This window comes from Panulirus ornatus, chromosome 37 (genome assembly GCF_036320965.1).
Source record: "Panulirus ornatus isolate Po-2019 chromosome 37, ASM3632096v1, whole genome shotgun sequence".
Taxonomy (NCBI): domain Eukaryota; kingdom Metazoa; phylum Arthropoda; class Malacostraca; order Decapoda; family Palinuridae; genus Panulirus; species Panulirus ornatus.
Genome location: NC_092260.1, coordinates 5,565,177 through 5,585,152, shown reverse-complemented (window position 1 = coordinate 5,585,152; position 19,976 = coordinate 5,565,177). Strand labels below are relative to the sequence as shown.

Genomic DNA, 19,976 nt, shown 5'->3' with positions numbered 1-19,976 from the left:
TCTGTTCCTTCTTTTGGAAAATTAAAAAAAAAAATAAAAAGAATAAAAAAAAAATAAAAAAAACGAGAGGGGAGGATTTCCAGCCCCCCGCTCCCTTATATATATATATATATATATATATATATATATATATAGAACCTTGTATCTTAATAATGTTGGGGTGCCACTCCAGTTCAAGAGAAACAGAGGCCATTTGAAGAAGAAAGAGACACTATCATATTCTAATCATCACACACATAGACATACCCACACACACAGGGTAACAGGGAGATCAAAATACTGCAGAAATATGAGACAAAAGGCAGCAGTGGTCAGACAAATGGCTTACATACTTAAGATGAAAAACTAAGTTTACACATCACAGCACAATTATCATGTGAAAAAGGACCATGGAGTACATTTCAAATAAAACTTAATCAAGAAAGCATATGAAGCTGGTCATAAGCAAAGCAAATTATTTGGACATTAGGTAGAGGAGTTCTGCACTCAGGCCCCATCTCTTGGGTTAGAGGTGTGTTGATGAATTATTATTACATGACCACGGTTGGTCTGGCAAAATGGTTAATTCGGCAAGGTTTTCGAACCAAGAGGTGCTGGAAAATCAGTGGCGTACCAGTACATCATTTAAGGAGTTCAGTAGTTTAGTTGTTATATGAGAAGCTATCATATACAGTTCAACTCTTCCAAATGATCTTGTAGTCCTGTAACATCTGTACAGGTTATAGTCTGGGATCTAGGCTTCACTGTTCCAACAGCCTTTACTGTGTGTTTCAATGAAGGCCACAAATATCGCATTTGACACATTTAGCAACCCACTCATAAATGGGATTTTATTTCTTCTCTGTAATTTATGTCCCTGCATATTGGCATATACTGTATAAAGTTAGTTACAAGGCTGGCTGGCTGGCCAGCCGCCACCCCACATGCACACGTGCGGCACACAAGCAGCCAGATCTCAGGAGCATAACCCAAAGCACACAAGCAGCCAGATCTCGGGAGCATAACCCAAAGAAGGATAATGAACCAAACTGCATCATAAGGCTACTCAAGTTTTGAAGTTAGCCTCAGAGTTGATACATCAGACTGCTTTCGAATTAAATCTGTCAAATTTGGATGCAGAGCTAGAACCATCCCAGATATGAGAGCAGTATTCCATACAAGGACTGATCGATCCTTCATATAAATAAAGCAAATGTTTGGTAGAAAAGAAATATTGACATCTTAACAGATCACCCAGTTTCTTAGAACCAGACTTAGCTATTTTCATAATGTGAGGTTTCTAAGACACTGTGGATGTTACAGTAATACCAAGTATGTTCACCGAGTCAAGAGGAATCACACATCTGTCAGAGGAAAGCTGTGAGGAATTTCAATTGTGAGATGGGTAGAAATTGAGTCTTAGAAGCATTAAATCTAAACTTTCATAACCTTTACCATTCCACTCATTATATGGTTTGAAAGCACTATCTTTTTAATGTTCCTTGAATTCAAATCTTTCTCTAATAATTTCTCCCAAACCTCTGATGTTTGCTTCACCCTCTATTTCTTTTCCTGTAAGGTACTGCAAAAGCATTTGCCATCCCATGACTAATTAATCAAGTTCTTCAGTAAATCAAGTTCTCCTCTGAAGATATTATCTAAGTCTCTTTGAAGTTGATTTTAATCTTCTATCTATCAATATCTCTGACACTTGTTCCCTTCTGGAATTCCCTCAGCCACAGCAATATAGAGTCCATAACTAATGAACTGCAGTGCTGCTTCTTAGCCTTTAGTGCCTCACCCTTAATAAGCCTCTGGCAGAGGGCAACTCTAGTGCAGTGTTTACCTAGAGATCCTACTGACTACTACCTAATGCTCCAATCTTCTGTTTCTCTCTACTATTTCTACCTAATGTTTCTACCTAATGAACCTACCTAAATGTTCCTACCTACTATTTCTATCTATCGTTCTTACCATTTTGCTAAATGGCAGGACTACCACACATTGTTCACTACATGTAAATCTAGAGTTACAAAGAATGAGCTGTGTGAGTCGAGTGTTGTCAAGTGTTTTGTGAGACAAGAAGAGATCGTATGTTTCTGGACAGAATGTCAGTAGTCCATATGGGGGTGAGGCAGAAAGAAAAGACAGCAATCTAGGTCACAGGAGTGCAACTTGACAACCACTGAAATGCTGGCTCACTATGCAGCTTTCACTAACCCTTCTGATACTCAGGTGGGTAGTACCAGTAAAGTAATAAGCCTCCCTGGCTTTACTTACTCTTATGTCATCTGCAAAACAGACCACACACCCTCTTATTTTCTTTAATGAAAGAAGAAACGAAAATGTATAATTCCCTCCATGTCACACTTTCTTCCACAAAAGTGTCTCCAAAAATTTCTATATCTCCCTCATCCATAAAATTGGTCCCCAGATGAACCAGAATTAAATATAAGTATGATTATAAATCATTGGAGAAATCAAGTGAAATAAAATACAAGTATGATTATAAATCATGGGAGAAATCAAGTGAAATAAATGTAAATATAAAAGCTCAAAGTCTATGAAATCATCACATGGGTTTGCCTACTACAAGTACACCACTGATTTTCTGGCACTCTTGGTTCCAAAGCGTTGCCGGATTAACCATTTTGCCAGACCAACCGTGGTCATGTAATAATAATTTGTCAATACACCTCTAATCCACTAATTATACATCTCCCATGTGTCTAAAGTATACAATGGACTGCTAGAAATTTGAATTAAACAAATACTGAATGTTTGAGAACTATAAGATGGTAATTCTGCCCTTAGATTGTTTGAATCCTGTAGGATCTTCTTCGTTTTCTGTTGTTAGTGTTTTCCTAGGTGTGCATCACTAGAATGTTGCAGTTTCATCTGCATTATACACCTCCTCAGGACTGAAGTGCTCATCAGGTAGGACTTTCGCAAATTCGTCCACATACTCAGCAACTCCTTTGTGGTTTGCAGACTGCTTTTCTCCGCACACTTTATTTATGGAAATTCCATGACGCTTCTCGAATCTTTGAAGCCATCCTTCACTATGGTCATGCTCATGTTGTAATTTAAGTTCTTTATGGAACAACTTAGCCTGGTCCATTATCATGCTACCTGACAAGTCCACTCCATCACCCTAATGCTGTTGAAACCATTCCATCGCCACTCAATCATGCTCAGTACTCTTACCATCTTTCATAGTTTTTCTAATCAACATTTGCTTCTTGGAATTGCTGTCTGCATAGAATTCCAATATTTTCCCCCTTTGCTTCTTTATATTATAAACATTTGATGAACCAATACTGTAGATGTCACACAGCTCATGCAGCGAAACACCATGGTTCATTTTTTTATCAGTTCTACTTTATTTTGGATTGATATGGATTAGTGTTTACATTTGACACCACGACTAACACTCTCCTATGTCTTAGAAGCCATAGCTGGGTTTGAATTTAAGCAAAATAACTAAGAATCTCACAGAATTGCGATATCACCACCAAATGCTTTGTAAAGAATGTAAGTAAGCATGCCCTGCATACAATGCCATATGTGGCCACCCAGTAAACTAGTCTGGTGGCTGCAGCAATTTCAAGTTCCCTCACGTAATTTTGTCCAGACTAAAGGTGCCGAACCATCAGTTGCCGGAAATTCAGTGGTGTACCTGTACTGAGGTGTCATCAATTGCAGGCTTTTATCCGTCTCACACGTTAGCGAGGTAACGCAAGGAAACAGATGAAAGAATGGCCCAACCCACCCACATACACAGGTTTATACATAAAGGCCCACACACATACATATACATACCTATAGACTTCAACGTATACATATATATACATATTCATACTTGCTGCCTTCATCCATTCCCGTCGCCAACCTGCCACACATGAAAAAAGAGCAACCTCCCCCCTGGGTGCACACGAGGTAGCGCTTGGAAAAGACAACAAAGACCACATTCATTCACACTCAGTCTCTACCTGTCATTTGTAATGCACCAAAACCACAGCTCCCTTTCCACATCCTGGCCCCAGATGCTTCACATGCCCTGTTTCAATTCATTGACAGCATGTCGACCCTGGTATACCACATTGTTCCAATTCACTTTATTTCTTGCACGCCTTTCACACTCCTGTATGGTCAGGCCCCGATTGCTCAAAATCTTTTTCACTCCATCCTTCCATCTCCAATTTGGTCTCCCACTTCTTGTTCCCTCCACCTCTGACACATATATCTTCTTTGTCAATCTTTCCTCACTCATTCTCTCCATGCGTCCAAACCATTTCAATACACCCTCTTCTGCTCTCTCAACCACACTCTTTTTATTACCACACATCTCTCTTACCCTTTCATTACTTACTTGATCAAACCACCTCATGCCACATATTGTCCTCAAACATTTCATTTCCAACATATCCACCCTCCTCCACACAACCCTATTCATAGCCCATGCCTTGCAACCATATAACATTGTTGGAACCACTATTCCTTCAAACATACCAGTTTTTGCTCTCCAAGATAATGTTATCACCTTCCACACATTCTTCATCACTCACAGAACCTTCGCCCCTCCTCAACCCTGTGACTCACTTCCGCTTCCAAGGTTCCATCCACTGCTACATCCACTCCCAGACATCTAAAACACTTCACTTCCTCCAGTTATTCTCCATTCAAACTTACCTCCCAATTTACTTGTCCCTCAACCCTACTGAACCTAATTACCTTACTCTTATTCACATTTGCTCTCAGCTTTCTTTTTTTCACACACTTTACCAAACTCAGTCACCAACTTCTGCTGTTTCTCACCCAAATCAGCTACCAGCTCTGTATCACCAGCGAACAACAATTGACTCACTTCCCAAGACCTCTCATCCCCAACAGGCTGCATAATTGCTGCTCTCTCCAAAACTCTTGTATTCACATCCCTAACAACCCCATCCATAAACATATCAAACAACCATAGAGACATCCCACACCCCTGCCACAAACCAACATTCACTGGGAACCAATCACTTTCCTCTCCTACTCATACACAAGCCTTACATCCTCAATAAAAACTTTTCACTGCTTCTAGCAAATTACCTCCCACACCATATACTCTTAATACCTTCCACAAAGCATCTCTATCAACCCTATCATATGCCTTCTCCAGATCCATAAATGCTACATACATATCCATCTGTTTTCCTAAGTATTTCTTACATACGATCTCCAAAGCAAACATCTGATCCACACATCCTCTACCACTTCCCAACCTGAAGCTCTGTACATGCCTTTACCCTCTCAATCAATACCTCCCATATAATGTCCCAGGAATACTCAACAAACTTATACTTCTGACAGATAATTTGAATACTCACCTTTATCCCCTTTGCCTTTGTGCAATGGCACTATGCATGCATTCTGTCAATCCTCAGGCACTTCACCATGAACCATACATACACTGAATATCCTTACCAACCAGTCAACAACGTAGTCGCCCCCGTTTTTATCAAATTCCACTGCAATACCACTGCAATATCTAAACCCACCGCCTTGCCAGCTTTCATCTTCCACAAAGCTTTCACTACCTCTTCTCTGTTTACCAAACCATTCTCCCTGACCCTCTCACTTTGCACACCACCTTGACCAAAACACCCTAAATCTGCCTCTCTATCATCAAACACATTCAACAAACCTTCAAAATACTCACTCCATCTCCTTCTCACTTCACCACTACTTGTTATTACCTTCCCATTAGCCCCCTTCACCGATGTTCCCATTTGTTTTCTTGTCTTAAGCACTTTATTTACCTCCTTCCAAAACATCTCTTTTTTCTCCTTAAAATTTAATGATACTTTCTCACCCCAACACTCATTTGCCCTCTTTTTTTACCTCTTGCACCTTTCTCTTGACCTCCTGCCTCTTTCTTTTATACATCTCCCAGTCATTCGCACTACGTCCCTGCAAAAATCATCCAAATGCCTCTCTCTTCTCTCTCAATAACAATCTTACTTTTTTTTTTATACATCTCCCAATCATTTGCACTACTTCCATGCAAAAATCGTCCAAATGCCTCTCTCTTCTCTTTCACTAATAATCATACCTCTTCATACCACCACTCACAACCCTTTCTAATCTGCCTACCTACTGCCTTTCTCATGCCACAAGCAACTTTTGTACATGTCATCACTGCTTCCCTAAATGCATTCCATTCCTCACCCACTCCCCTTACATCACTTGCTCTCACCTTTTTCCATTCTGCACTCAATTTCTCCTGGTAATTCCTCACACAAGACTCCTTTCCAAGCTCACTTACTCTCACTACTCTCTTCACCCCAACATTCTCTCTTCTTTTCTGAAAACCTCTACAAATCTTCACCTTTGCCTCCACAAGATAATGATCAGACATCCCTCCAGTTGCCCCTCTCAGCACATTAACATCCAAGAGTCTCTCTTTCATGCACCTATCAATTAACATGTAATCCAATAATGCTCTCTAGCTATCTCTTCTGCTAATATATGTATACTTATGTATATCTTATCCCTGGGGATAGGGGAGAAAGAATACTTCCCACGCATTCCTCACGTGTCGTAGAAGGTGACTAAGGGGGACGGGAGCGGGGGGCTGGAGACCCTCCCCCTCTTGTACTTCAACTTTCTAAAAGGGGAAACAGAAGAAGGAGTCACGCAGGGAGTGCTCATCCTCCTCGAAGGCTCAGATTGGGGTGTCTAAATGTCAGTAGGTGTAACCAAGATGAGAAAAAAGGAGAAATAGGTAGTATGTTTGAGGAAAGGAACCTGGGTGTTTTGGTTCTGAGTGAAACGAAGCTCAAGGGTAAAGGGGAAGAGTGGTTTAGGAATGTCTTGGGAGTAAAGTCAGGGGTTAGTGTGAGGACAAGAGCTAGGGAAGGAGTAGCACTACTCCTGAAACAGGAGTGGTGGGAGTATGTGATAGAGTTTAAGGAAGTAAACTCTAGATTGCTATGGGTAAAACTAAAAGTGGATGGAGAAAGATGGGTGATTATTGGTGCATATGCACCTGGGCATGAGAAGGAAGATCATGAGAGGCAAGTGTTTTGGGAGCAGGTGAGTGAGTGTTAGTAGTTTTGATGCACGAGACCGGGTTATAGTGATGGGTAATTTGAATGCAAAGGTGAGTAATGTAGCAATTGAGGGAATAATTGGTGTACATTGTTGTAAATGGAAATGGTGAAGAGCTTGTAGATTTATGTGCTGAAAAAGGACTGGTGATTGGGAATACTTGGTTTAAAAAGAGAGATATACATAAGTATACATATGTAAGTAGGAGAGATGGCCAGAGAGTGTTATTGGATCATGTGTTAATTGATAGGCATGCGAAAGAGAGACTTTTGGATATTAATGTGATGAGAGGTGCAACTGGAGGAATGTCTGATAATTAATTATCTTGTGGAGGCGAAGGTGAAGATTTGTAGGGGTTTTCAGAGAAGAAGAGAGAATGTTGGGGTGAAAAGTGTGGTGAGAGTAAGTGAGCTTGGGAAGGAGACTTGTGTGAGGAAGTACCAGGAGAGACTGAGTACAGAATGGAAAAAGATGAGAACAAAGGACGTAAGGGGAGTGGGGGAGGAATGGGATGTTAGGAAAGCAGTGATGGCTTGCGTAAAAGATGCTTGTGGAATGAGAAGCGTGGGAGGTGGGCAGATTAGGTAAGGTAGTAAGCGGTGGAATGAAGATGTAAGATTATCAGTGAAAGAGAAGAGAGAGGCATTTGGACGATTTTTGCAGGGAAATAATGCAAATGACTGCGAGATGTATAAAAGAAAGAGGCAGGAGGCCAAGAGAAAGGTGCAAGAGGTGAAAAAGAGGGCAAATGAGATTTAAGGTGAGAGAGTATCATTAAATTTTAGGGAGAATAAAAAGATGTTTTGGAAGGAGGTAAATAGAGTGCGTAAGACAAAGAAACAAATGGGAACTTCAGTGAAAGGGGCTAATGGGGAGGTGATAACAAGTAGTGGTGATGTGAGAAGATGGAGTGACTATTTTGAAGGTTTGTTGAATGTGTTTGATGATAGAGTGGCAGAAATAGGGTGTTTTGGTCGAGGTGGTGTGCAAAGTGAGAGGGTTAGGGAGAATGATTTGGTAAACAGAGAAGAGGTAGTAAAAGCTTTGCAGAAGATGAAAGCCGGCAAAGCAGCGGGTTTGGATGGTATTCCAGTGGAATTTATTAAAATAGGGAGTGACTGTATTGTTGACAGATTGGTAAGGTTAGTTAATGTATGTATGACTCATGGTGAGGTGCCTGAGGATTGGCAGAATGCGTGCATAGTGCCACTGTACAAAGGCAAAGGGGATAAAAGTGAGTGCTCAAATTACAGAGGTACAGATTTGTTGAGTATTCCTGGGAAATTATATGGGAGGGTATTGATTGGGGTGAAGGCATGTACAGAGCATCAGATTGGGGAAGAGCAGTGTGGTTTCAGAGGTGGTAGAGGATGCGTGGATCAGGTGTTTGCTTTGAAGAATGTATGTGAGAAATACTTAGAAAAGCAAATGGATTTGTATGTAGCATTTATGGATCTGGAGAAGGCATATGATAGAGTTGATAGAGATGCTCTGCGGAAGGTATTAAGAATATATGGTGTGGGAGGCAAGTTGTTAGAAGCAGTGAAAAGTTTTTATCAAGGATGTAAGGCATGTGTACGTGTAGGAAGAGAGGAAAGTGACTGGTTCTCAGTGAATGTAGGTCTGCGGCAGGGGTGGGTGATGTCTCCATGGTTGTTTAATTTGTTTATGGATGGGGTTGTTAGGGAGGTGAATGCAAGAGTTTTGGAAAGAGGGGCAAGTATGCAGTCCGTTCTGGATGAGAGAGCTTGGGAAGTGAGTCAGTTGTTGTTCGCTGATGATACAGCGCTGGTGGCTGATTCGTGTGAGAAACTGCAGAAGCTGGTGACTGAGTTTGGTAAAGTGTGTGAAAGAAGAAAGTTGAGAGTAAATGTGAATAAGAGCAAGGTAATTATTAGGGACAGTAGGGTTAAGGGTCAAGTCAACTGGGAGGTAAGTTTGACTGGAGAAAAACTGGAGGAAGTGAAGTGTTTTAGATATCTGGGAGTGGATTTGGCAGCGGATGGAACCATGGAAGTGGAAGTGAATCATAGGGTGGGGGAGGGGGCAAAAGTTCTGGGAGCGTTGAAGAATGTGTGGAAGTCGAGAATGTTATCTTGGAAAGCAAAAATGGGTATGTTTGAAGGAATAGTGGTTCCAACAATGTTGTATAGCTGCAAGGCGTGGGCTACAGATAGAGTTGTGCGGAGGAGGGTGGATGTGCTGGAAATGAGATGTGTGAGGACAATATGTGGTGTGAAGTGGTGTGATTGAGTAAGTAATAATACGGTAAGAGAGATGTGTGGTGATAAAAAGAGTGTGGTTCAGAGAGCAGAAGAGGGTGTTTTGAAATGGTTTGATCACACGGAGAGAACGAGTGAGGAAAGATTGACGAAGAGGATATATGTGTCAGAGGTAGAGGGAACGAGGAGAAGTGGGAGACCAAATTGGAGGTGGAAAGATGGAGTGAAAAAGATTTTGAGTGATCGGGGCCTGAACATGCAGGAGGGTGAAAGGCATGCAAGGAATAGAGTGAATTGAAACGATGTGGTATACCAGGGTCGACGTGCTGTCAATGGATTGAACCAGGGCATGTGAAGTGTCTGGGGTAAACCATGGAAAGTTCTGTGGGGTCTGGATGTGGAAAGGGAGCTGTGGTTTCAGTGCATTATTACATGACAGCTACAGACTGAGTGTGAACGAATGTGGCCTTTGTTGTCTTTTCCTAGCGCTACCTCGTGCACACAAGGGGGGAGGGGGTTGTTATTTCATGTGTGGTGGGGTGGCGATGGGGATGAATAAATGCAGACAGTATGAATTATGTACATGTGTATATATGTATATGTCTGTGTGTGTATATATATGTATACATTGAGATGTATAGGTATGTATATCTGCGTGTGTGGACGTGTACGTATATACATGTGTATGTGGGTGGATTGGGCCATTCTTTCATCGGTTTCTTTGCACTACCTCGCTAATGCGGGAGACAGCGACAAAGCAAATAAATAAAATAAAAAAAAAAAAAAATTATATATATCTCATTTCAAACTAGGTATTCCCAATCACCAGTCCTTTTTCAGCGCACAAATCTATAAGCTCTTCACCATTTCCATTTACAACACTGAACACCCCATGTACACCAATTATACCCTCAACTGCCACATTACACCTTTGCATTCAAATCACCAATCACCATAACCTGGTCTCATGCATCAAACTCACTCAGTTGTTCCCAAAACACTTGCCTCTCATGATCTCTCTTCTCATGACCAGGTGCAAGGGCACCAATAATCACCGATCTCTCTCCATCCACTTTTAGTTTTACTCATATCAATCTAGAGTTTACTTTTTTGCCCTCTATCACATACTCCCACATCTCCTGCTTCAGGAGTAGTGCTACTCCTTCGTTTACTCTTGTCCTTTCACTAACCCCTAACTTTACTCACACGACATTCGCAAACCACTCTTCCCCTTTACCTTTGAGCTTTGTTTCACTCAGAGCCAAAACATCCAGGTTCTTTTCCTCAAACATATTACCTATCTCTCCTTTTTTCTCATCTTGGTTACATCCACACACATTTAGACACCCTAATCTGAGTAAACAAGGAGGATGAGCACTCCCTGTATGACTCCAGTTTCTGTTTCCCCTTTTAGAAAGCTAAAATACATGCTTTTATATTTACATATAATTTCACAGCCTGGTTAACTCATTTCCCCAGTTTTACTGATACGTGATTCCTCGAAAAATTTATGAGTCTGTTAACATTTACATTATTGTCTAAAATTTCTTCCATAAAACATCTTATACGAGTAGTAGGTGGCATCTACTACTGCTGCTACTATTCTTTAGTAATAGCAAAGGTTGGCAGGCATCCACTGACCAGGGAAGTACTACTACCTGAGTTTTGGGATGGATGGTGGCGGTGGCAGAGTGGACCACAATTGTGGCATTAGTTATGAACCTCCTTCAGGCTTAGATCACCCTCTTTTTTTCCCTCACCTCATCCATGTTTGGGTTGCTGACATTCAACCCTACACTCTTTTTTTCACACACAACAATGTAACTCACATGTTATTATTTTTTCTATTTATTTTTTTTTTTTTTTTTGCTTTGTCGCTGTCTCCCGCGTTTGCGAGGTAGCGCAAGGAAACAGACAAAAAAAAATGGCCCAACCCACCCTTATACACATGTATATACATACGTCCACACACACAAATATATATACCTACACAGCTTTCCATGGTTTACCCCAGACGCTTCACATGCCCTGATTCAATCCATTGACAGCACGTCAACCCGGTATACCATATCGACCCAATTCACTCTATTCCTTGCCCTCCTTTCACCCTCCTGCATGTTCAGGCCCCGATCACACAAAATCTTTTTCACTCCATCTTTCCATCTCCAATTTGGTCTCCCACTTCTCCTCGTTCCCTCCACCTCCGACACATATATCCTCTTGGTCAATCTTTCCTCACTCATTCTCTCCATGTGCCCAAACCATTTCAAAACACCCTCTTCTGCTCTCTCAACCACGCTCTTTTTATTTCCACACATCTCTCTTACCCTTACGTTACTTACTCGATCAAACCACCTCACACCACACATTGTCCTCAAACATCTCATTTCCAGCACATCCATCCTCCTGCGCACAACTCTATCCATAGCCCACGCCTCGCAACCATACAACATTGTTGGAACCACTATTCCTTCAAACATACCCATTTTTGCTTTCTGAGATAATGTTCTCGACTTCCACACATTCTTCAAGGCTCCCAGGATTTTCGCCCCCTCCCCCACCCTATGATCCACTTCCGCTTCCATCTGCTGCCAGATCCACTCCCAGATATCTAAAACACTTCACTTCCTCCAGTTTTTCTCCATTCAAACTTACCTCCCAATTGACTTGACCCTCAACCCTACTGTACCTAATAACCTTGCTCTTATTCACATTTACTCTTAACTTTCTTCTTTCACACACTTTACCAACAAACAACAACTGACTCACTTCCTAAGCTCTCTCATCCACAACAGACTTCATACTTGCCCCTCTTTCCAAAACTCTTGCATTCACCTCCCTAACAACCCCATCCATAAACAAATTAAACAACCATGGAGACATCACACACCCCTGCCGCAAACCTACATTCACTGAGAACCAATCACTTTCCTCTCTTCCTACACGTACACATGCCTTACATCCTCGATAAAAACTTTTCACGGCTTCTAACAACTTGCCTCCCACACCATATATTCTTAATACCTTCCACAGAGCATCTCTATCAACTCTATCATATGCCTTCTCCAGATCCATAAATGCTACATACAAATCTATTTGCTTTTCTAAGTATTTCTCACATACATTCTTCAAAGCAAACACCTATTTATTTCTTACCTTTCAATATTCAAAAATGTGGCAGTACAAAGATCACAAAATTCTCCAGCCCCAACATGGAGTGGCAAAACCACTTGAGTGAGGTTGAGCAGCATCCTAGGGCCCACTTGACTGTCATAATGCAACTGGAATACATTCCACTTTCATAGCTACAACTCTCAGACCTGGCTCTTTTTCTAGTAATTCATACAACATTTGAAGTCTTTATTCTAACTTTCCTTCTGTTGAACACCACCTGTTTACCTCCTCCCAAGGTACCTTCTCCTTTGCACTAACAATTCTCCAACCACAATCTCTATCATCATTTCCACTCCAATGGTGGGATTTGTGTCTCCTACATTACAAAGACTCCTACTTTACACCTCATGGATCTTGAGTCTCCTAACTTTAATGCAATCTTGATCAAAATCTCTCAACCTTCTACTGCATTGCTTTTACATTTCATTAACTTCCCTCCAATTCCTCTATGTACAACTAACCAATTATTTGACTTCTTGCCCTGAAGCTTTGCTCTCTTCTCATCTTTGTGCTGAGATCTTCTATGTATGGTATTTCAGTGTACACTGCAAGGATTGGTTAGACTCCATTTGGGATTATCCTGATGGAGCAAAAGGCCTTTTCTTTTCCTTTCCTTAATGATCTGGAACAATTAATCAAACATCCTACCTGAGTTCCCAACCATCATCAACACCCTTCTAACAAACTTGATCTGTCTTTTTTTTTTTTTACCTCTGAACCCTTCCACCATTCATACACCATTTCTGCTCCCTTAAGGATCCTCTGACCACCAACTTGAAATGCTAAGTTTGGCAGAGAGAGAGAGAGAGAGAGAGAGAGAGAGAGAGAGAGAGAGAGAGAGAGAGAGAGTGTGCGTGTGTGTGTGTCAAATGTTATTTCTGTCCAACTTCTTTCTCCACTTTCTCTGGCATGGGCTCTGCTTGTGAAATCAGGATACCTCATGTGCTGAACGCATAGCTTAAGTTTTTTTTTTTTCTTTTTTTTTTTATACTTTGTCGCTGTCTCCCGCGTTTGCGAGGTAGCGCAAGGAAACAGACGAAAGAAATGGCCCAACCCCCCCCATACACATGTATATACATACGTCCACACACGCAAATATACATACCTACACAGCTTTCCATGGTTTACCCCAGACGCTTCACATGCTTAAGTTACCTTAGTTCAAAAATAGACCTACATCTCAACTTCTTCCGAATTTCTTTCTTCTCAACTGTGGTTTCGCTGCTCCTGCTCTGATACCTATTGCATTAATGACAGTGAGTACTGGATCATGAAACTCTTCTCTTACCTTGCAAACCATTCCTTTCATTTCTGCTCAGAATCACTGCAAAGCTGTTCTTTGAAGAGCCATGCACACTTTCATAAAACAAAAAGTGCTGATTTGCCTTTTCTTCCACTGACAAATCTTTCTGGCCATTAACCAAAAGCATCTGCAACAACTGTATTTCAACTTTTCCTCCTCTTTTCCAAGCTAACCCATGTTTTCTTAACTCTCCAACTGACAAAACTGCTCTTTGGTACCTCATTTTCCTCTAATTCAACTTTGGATGATTCCATCCTTATCTTATCCCACTGAAGTTATGTCATCTATATTTTCCTTGTAGAGGATCTTCCAGCTTCAGTTGAACATGTCAAATGGATCACATGACATACTTCCTTGGGTTCTATGGGAATGTGCCTCTAACACCAATTCTTGCTTGCCTATTTTGTCTGTGTCTTGAAACCGACTTTTCCTTTGGCTTGGATGTACACCTTGGTACAGCCCAGCCCTTCCCGCCCAATAACTCTCACTTCTGCTTATCTTCAACGTCTCTGAAACTCTCGCTTTCTCAAACACTTAGTCTCAGTCCCTTCTTTCAGATCACTATTATGATTTTGCACAGCTACATCTACTGTTGATCTCTTGCCCTATGTGATTCGCTTCAAGTCCCCCCCTCAGGGATTTTCGTAAAACTTTTGTCATGCCTTTTAACACCTCTAAAGCATATGACAGGGTGTATCATAAGTCTGCTTTTTGAACCCCCTTCCTTCAGTTTACTGATCTGTTCTCTAATGCATACTTTCCTCTCTGGCAATTCTATCTCGGCTGGAGAAACTTCCTCCTACTATTTCATCAATATTGGTCTTCCTCAGAGTTCTGTTCTATTGCCAACTCTTTTTCCTATCTCAAAAAATGATCTCTCCTCTTCTTATAACCCTATTCATTCACTCATGCTGGTGATTCTATTCTATATATTTCAACTCACTTTTCCTCACCTCTTCCTTTCAATGCTCAATCTCTTTCACATACTAATAAAATTTCCTCTCTCATTTTGGACCTTTGTAGCATTTCTGGGTGGGAAAGCAGTAATTTTGTAAAATCTAAGTGTGCTACAGTGCACTTCTTCCTATATCTCTAAGGATCATTGTTTTTCCCTGTTTGGTTTCCAAACACCCCAATTCAACCCAGTAATATCATGAACATGTTGGCCATCCACTCTGTCCCGAAATCCCACATAATCAACATTACAAATTCTGCTTTGTGTTGTACAGGTGCCATAATTATACTTCTTGTCAGCAGGGGTTTTACCTACCCAAGAATGGAATACTGCTCATGCAACTGGGATGGCTCATCCTCTACATCTATGATTTAAAGTGGAATTAAAAGACTTCCGTCTCATTAATTCTCCTGCCATCACTTCTCTTCAACCTTCCCTTTCCTAACATTGCAATGTTGCTAATCTTTTTCTATTCTATATGTATCATTTTGGCCACAGTTCTCATGTCTCTACCCCTAAGGTTCAGACCCATTAAATATGTTTCGCTAATGCTTCCTACAATTTCTGTATGGAGTCCAGCAACTCAGGGATTGGCTCTTATGATACCTCCTTCTCTCAAACTTTTAAGCTGTGGAATTCTTCTCCTTCTTTAGTCTTTCCCTTTCATATAACCTTTCTTCCTTTAAGAGTCAGGTCTACAAACTCCTGTGGAGCCCTAATTCATTTCTATTTTCTTTCCCTTTTACATTTTCCTTTCGTCCAGGTTGACCTTGACTAGAGAATGCTATAAATATGCCATGTCAGTCACTATCAAAAAAAAATATTTCTTCCATTATCATTATACACTGCAAGTGAGAGCTAACACTGGTAAGACTGTTTGAATAAGTGAGTGAACAGTGTAAAGAGTGAATAAAGTAAGTAAAGTAAAATCAAATAGTTGTCTAATATTCTGATATGGCTAATTCAGCAAGATGAAATATTCTGATATGGCTAGAAAAGCAAGATGAAATACCAGCGTAACATGGAAACAAAAATATTAGATGGGATAGAATGCTTCTGAGAACAACTTGGGTTTAAGAGCATAGGAATACCGTAATCATATGAAAGGCATTAGATACGAATCATCTTAACTGTATCTTACTGAAATGAGTTCAGGCAGCTTCAGAGATTTGTAGGAAACATAAGATGAGTGAAAAGAGAATGCGAGGACTATTCTGTGCAAAGTAAGAGTTCTTATGGAAGAATGAGTCGAGATGTGCCCTAATTATGGTATCAAGAAGATACTGTAACACTCATTCATCTACCCTGCTAAACAAAAAGATAAGCTGTAGCATACCAATACCCATGTGATAAATCAATCAACTTTAAGAAACACTGAACATACTGCTGTATAGTTTGGGGGACATCCAGACAATTCCTCTACTACACACACAGATGTAATTGGTCGGTCATCTGGTAATGGAAGAGCATTATACAAGTCCCGCATCATTCAACCACCAATCTGGAAGAGTAAAACAAATCAACACATTAAAAAACGAAAAGTAGCTTTTATGGAACAAATGTACAATGCTGCAGCCTACAACTGTTCTCTTCCTACTCAAAATACTACAGTAGCGCTGTACAACTTATGCATCAAATAATCACCAACATTCAAACAAATCCTTGAAAGATGTATTGAAAAAAGATATAAAGTATTTTTCAAGGACCAAATGTAAAATGTTGCAACCTACTACAACTGTTCTCATCTTACTTGACACAGTGTTGCAACATACTACTACTGTGTAATATGATTAGCTAGTTTTTCTATATTTTTATCATACTTTGTCGCTGTCTCCCATGTTAGTGAGGTAGCGCAAGGAAACAGGCAAAAGAATGGCCCAACCCACTCACATACACATGTACATACATAAATGCCCAAACACACACATATACATACCTATATATTGCAACGTACATGTATACATACATATACATACACAGACATATACTTAGATACACATGTACATATTCATACATGCTGCCTTCATCCATTCCCGCCGCCACCCTGCCACAAATGAAATGGCACCCCCTTCCCCCCGCAGGCACATGAGGTAGCACTTGGAAAAGACAATAAAAGCCACATTCATTTACACTCAGTCTCTAGCTGTCATGTGTAATACACCAAAACCACAGTTCCCTTTCCACATCCTGGCCCCACAAAACTTTCCATGGTTTAGCACAGACGCTTCACATGCCCTGGTTCAATCTATTGACAGCACATTGACCCCAGTATACCACACTGTTCCAATCCACTCTATTCCTTGCACGCCTTTCACCCTCCTGTATGTTCAGGCCCCGATCGCTCGAAACCTTTTTCACTCCACCCTTCCACCTCCAATTTGGTCTCCCACTCCTCCTCGTTCCCTACACCTCTGACACATATATCCTCCTTGTCAATCTTTCCTCACTCATTCTCTCCATGTGACCAAACCATTTCAATACAACCTCTTCTGCTCTCACAACCACACTTTTTATTTCCACACATCTCTCCTACCATTTCATTACTTATTCAGTCAAACCACCTCACACCACATGTTGTCCTCAAACATCTCATTCCCAACACATCCACCCTCCTCCACACAACCCTACAGCCCATGCCTCACAACCATATAACACTGTTGGAACCACTATTCCTTCAAATAGACCCATTTTTGCTCTCCAAGATAACACTCTTGCCTTTCACACATTCTTCAACACTCCCGGAACCTTCACCCCCTCCCCCACCCTGTGATTCACTTCCATCCGCTGGTAAATACACTCCCAGAATCTAAAACACTTCACTTCCTCCAAATTTTCTCCATTCAAACTTACCTCCCAGTTTACTTGTCCCTCAACCCTAGTGAATATAATATTCTTGCTCTTATTCACATTTACTCTCTGCTTCCTTCTTTCACACACTTTACCAAACTCAGTCACTAACTTCTGCAGTTTCTCACCCGAATCAGCCACCAGCACTGTATCATCAGCGAACAACAACTGACCCACTTCCCGAGCCCTCTCATCCCCAAGAGACTGCATACTTGCACCTCTCTCCAAAACTCTTGCATTCACATCCCTAACAACCCTATCCACAAACAAATTAAACAACCATGAAGACATCACCTCTGCCGCAAACCAACATTCACTGGGAACCAATCACTTTCCTCTCTTCCTACACGTACACATGCCTTACATCCTCGATAAAAACTTTTCATTGCTTCTAGCAACTTACCTTCCACACCATATACTCTTAACATCTTCCACAGAGCATCTCTATCAACTCTATCATATGCCTTCTCCAGATCCATAAATGCTACATACAAATCCATCTGTGTTTCTAAGTATTTCTCACATACATTCTTCAAAACAAACACCTGATCCACACATTTATCTACCACTTTTGAAGCCACACTGCTCTTACCCAATCTGATGCTCTTTACTTGCCTTCACCCTCTCAATTAATACCCTCCCATATAATTTCCCAGGAATACTCAACAAATTTATACCTCTGTAATTTGAACACTCACTTTTATCCCCTTTGCCTCTGTACAATGTCACTATGTATGCATTCCGCCAATCCTCAGACACTTCACCACGAACCATACATACACTGAATATCCTCACCAACCAGTCAACGACACAGTCATCCCACTTTTTAATAAATTCCACTGCAATACCATCCAAACCCACCGCCTTGCCGGCTTTCACCTTCCGCAAAGCTTTCACTACCTCTTCTCTGTTTACCAAATCATTCTCCCTGATACTCTCATTTCGCACATCATCGACCAAAACACCCTATATCTGCCACTCTATCATCAAACACATTCAACAAACCATCAAAATACTCACTCCATCTCCTTCTCACTTCACCACAACTTGTTATTACCTCCCCATTAACCCCCTTCACCGATGTTCCCATTTGTTCTCTTGTCTTACACACTTTGTTTACCTTCTTCCAAGACACATTTCTATTCTCCCTAAAATTCAATGACACTCTCTCACCCCAACTCTCATTTGCCCTCTTTTTCACCTCTTGCACCTTTCTCTTGACCTCCTGCCTCTTTCTTTTACACATCTCACAGTCATTTGCACTATTTCCCTGTAAGACTCGTCCAAATGCCTCTCTCTTCTCTGTCACTAACAATCTTACTTCTTCATCCCACCACTCACTACCCTTTCTAATCTGCCTACCTCCCACTTTTCTCATGCTACAGGCATCTTTTGCACAAGCCATCACTGTTTCCCTAAATACATCCCATTCTTCCCCCACTCCCTTTACATCATTTGCTCTCACCTTTTTCCATTCTGCACTCAATCTCTCTTGGTACTTCCTCACAAAAGTCTCCTTTCGAAGCTCACTTAATCTCACCACTCTCTTCATCCCAACTTTCTCTCTTCTTTTCTGAAAACCTCTACATATCTTCACCTTTGCCTCCACAAGATAATCATCAGACACCACTCCAGTTGATCTGGCCATCTGTCCTATTTACATACATTTCTTTTTTTTTTTTGCTTTGTCGCTGTCTCCCGCGTTTGCGAGGTAGCACAAGGAAACAGACGAAAGAAATGGCCCAACCCACCCCCATACACATGTATATACATACGTCCACACACGCAAATATACATACCTACACAGCTTTCCATGGTTTACCCCAGAAGCTTCACATGCCCTGATTCAATCCACTGACAGCACGTCAACCCCGGTATACCACATCGATCCAATTCACTCTATTCCTTGCCCTCCTTTCATCCTCCTGCATGTTCAGGCCCCGATCACACAAAATCTTTTTCACTCCATCTTTCCACCTCCAATTTGGTCTCCCACTTCTCATTCCCTCCACCTCCAACACATATATCCTCTTGGTCAATCTTTCCTCACTCATTCTCTCCATGTGACCAAACCATTTCAAAACACCCTCTTCTGCTCTCTCAACCACGCTCTTTTTATTTCCACACATCTCTCTTACCCTTACGTTACTTACTCGATCAAACCACCTCACACCACACATTGTCCTCAAACATCTCATTTCCAGCACATCCATCCTCCTGCGCACAACTCTATCCATAGCCCACGCCTCGCAACCATACAATGTTGTTGGAACCACTATTCCTTCAAACATACCCATTTTTGCTTTCCGAGATAATGTTCTCAACTTCCACACATTCTTCAAGGCCCCCAGGATTTTCGCCCCCTCCCCCACCCTATGATCCACTTCCGCTTCCGTGGTTC

The 19,976-nt window shown here is 41.3% G+C and overlaps 1 protein-coding gene across 1 annotated transcript in view; it reads right to left on the bottom strand.

Annotated features, from left to right (window-relative positions):
* Positions 1-19,976, bottom strand: part of Mvb12 (multivesicular body subunit 12-like Mvb12) — a 189,840-nt gene that overhangs the window by 156,503 nt on the left and 13,361 nt on the right. The window contains exon 2 of the mRNA XM_071683745.1: positions 16,113-16,229. Within this exon, the coding sequence (XP_071539846.1) occupies positions 16,113-16,217 (105 nt within the window). The 5' untranslated portion in view covers positions 16,218-16,229. The remainder of the gene's footprint in view (positions 1-16,112; positions 16,230-19,976) is intronic.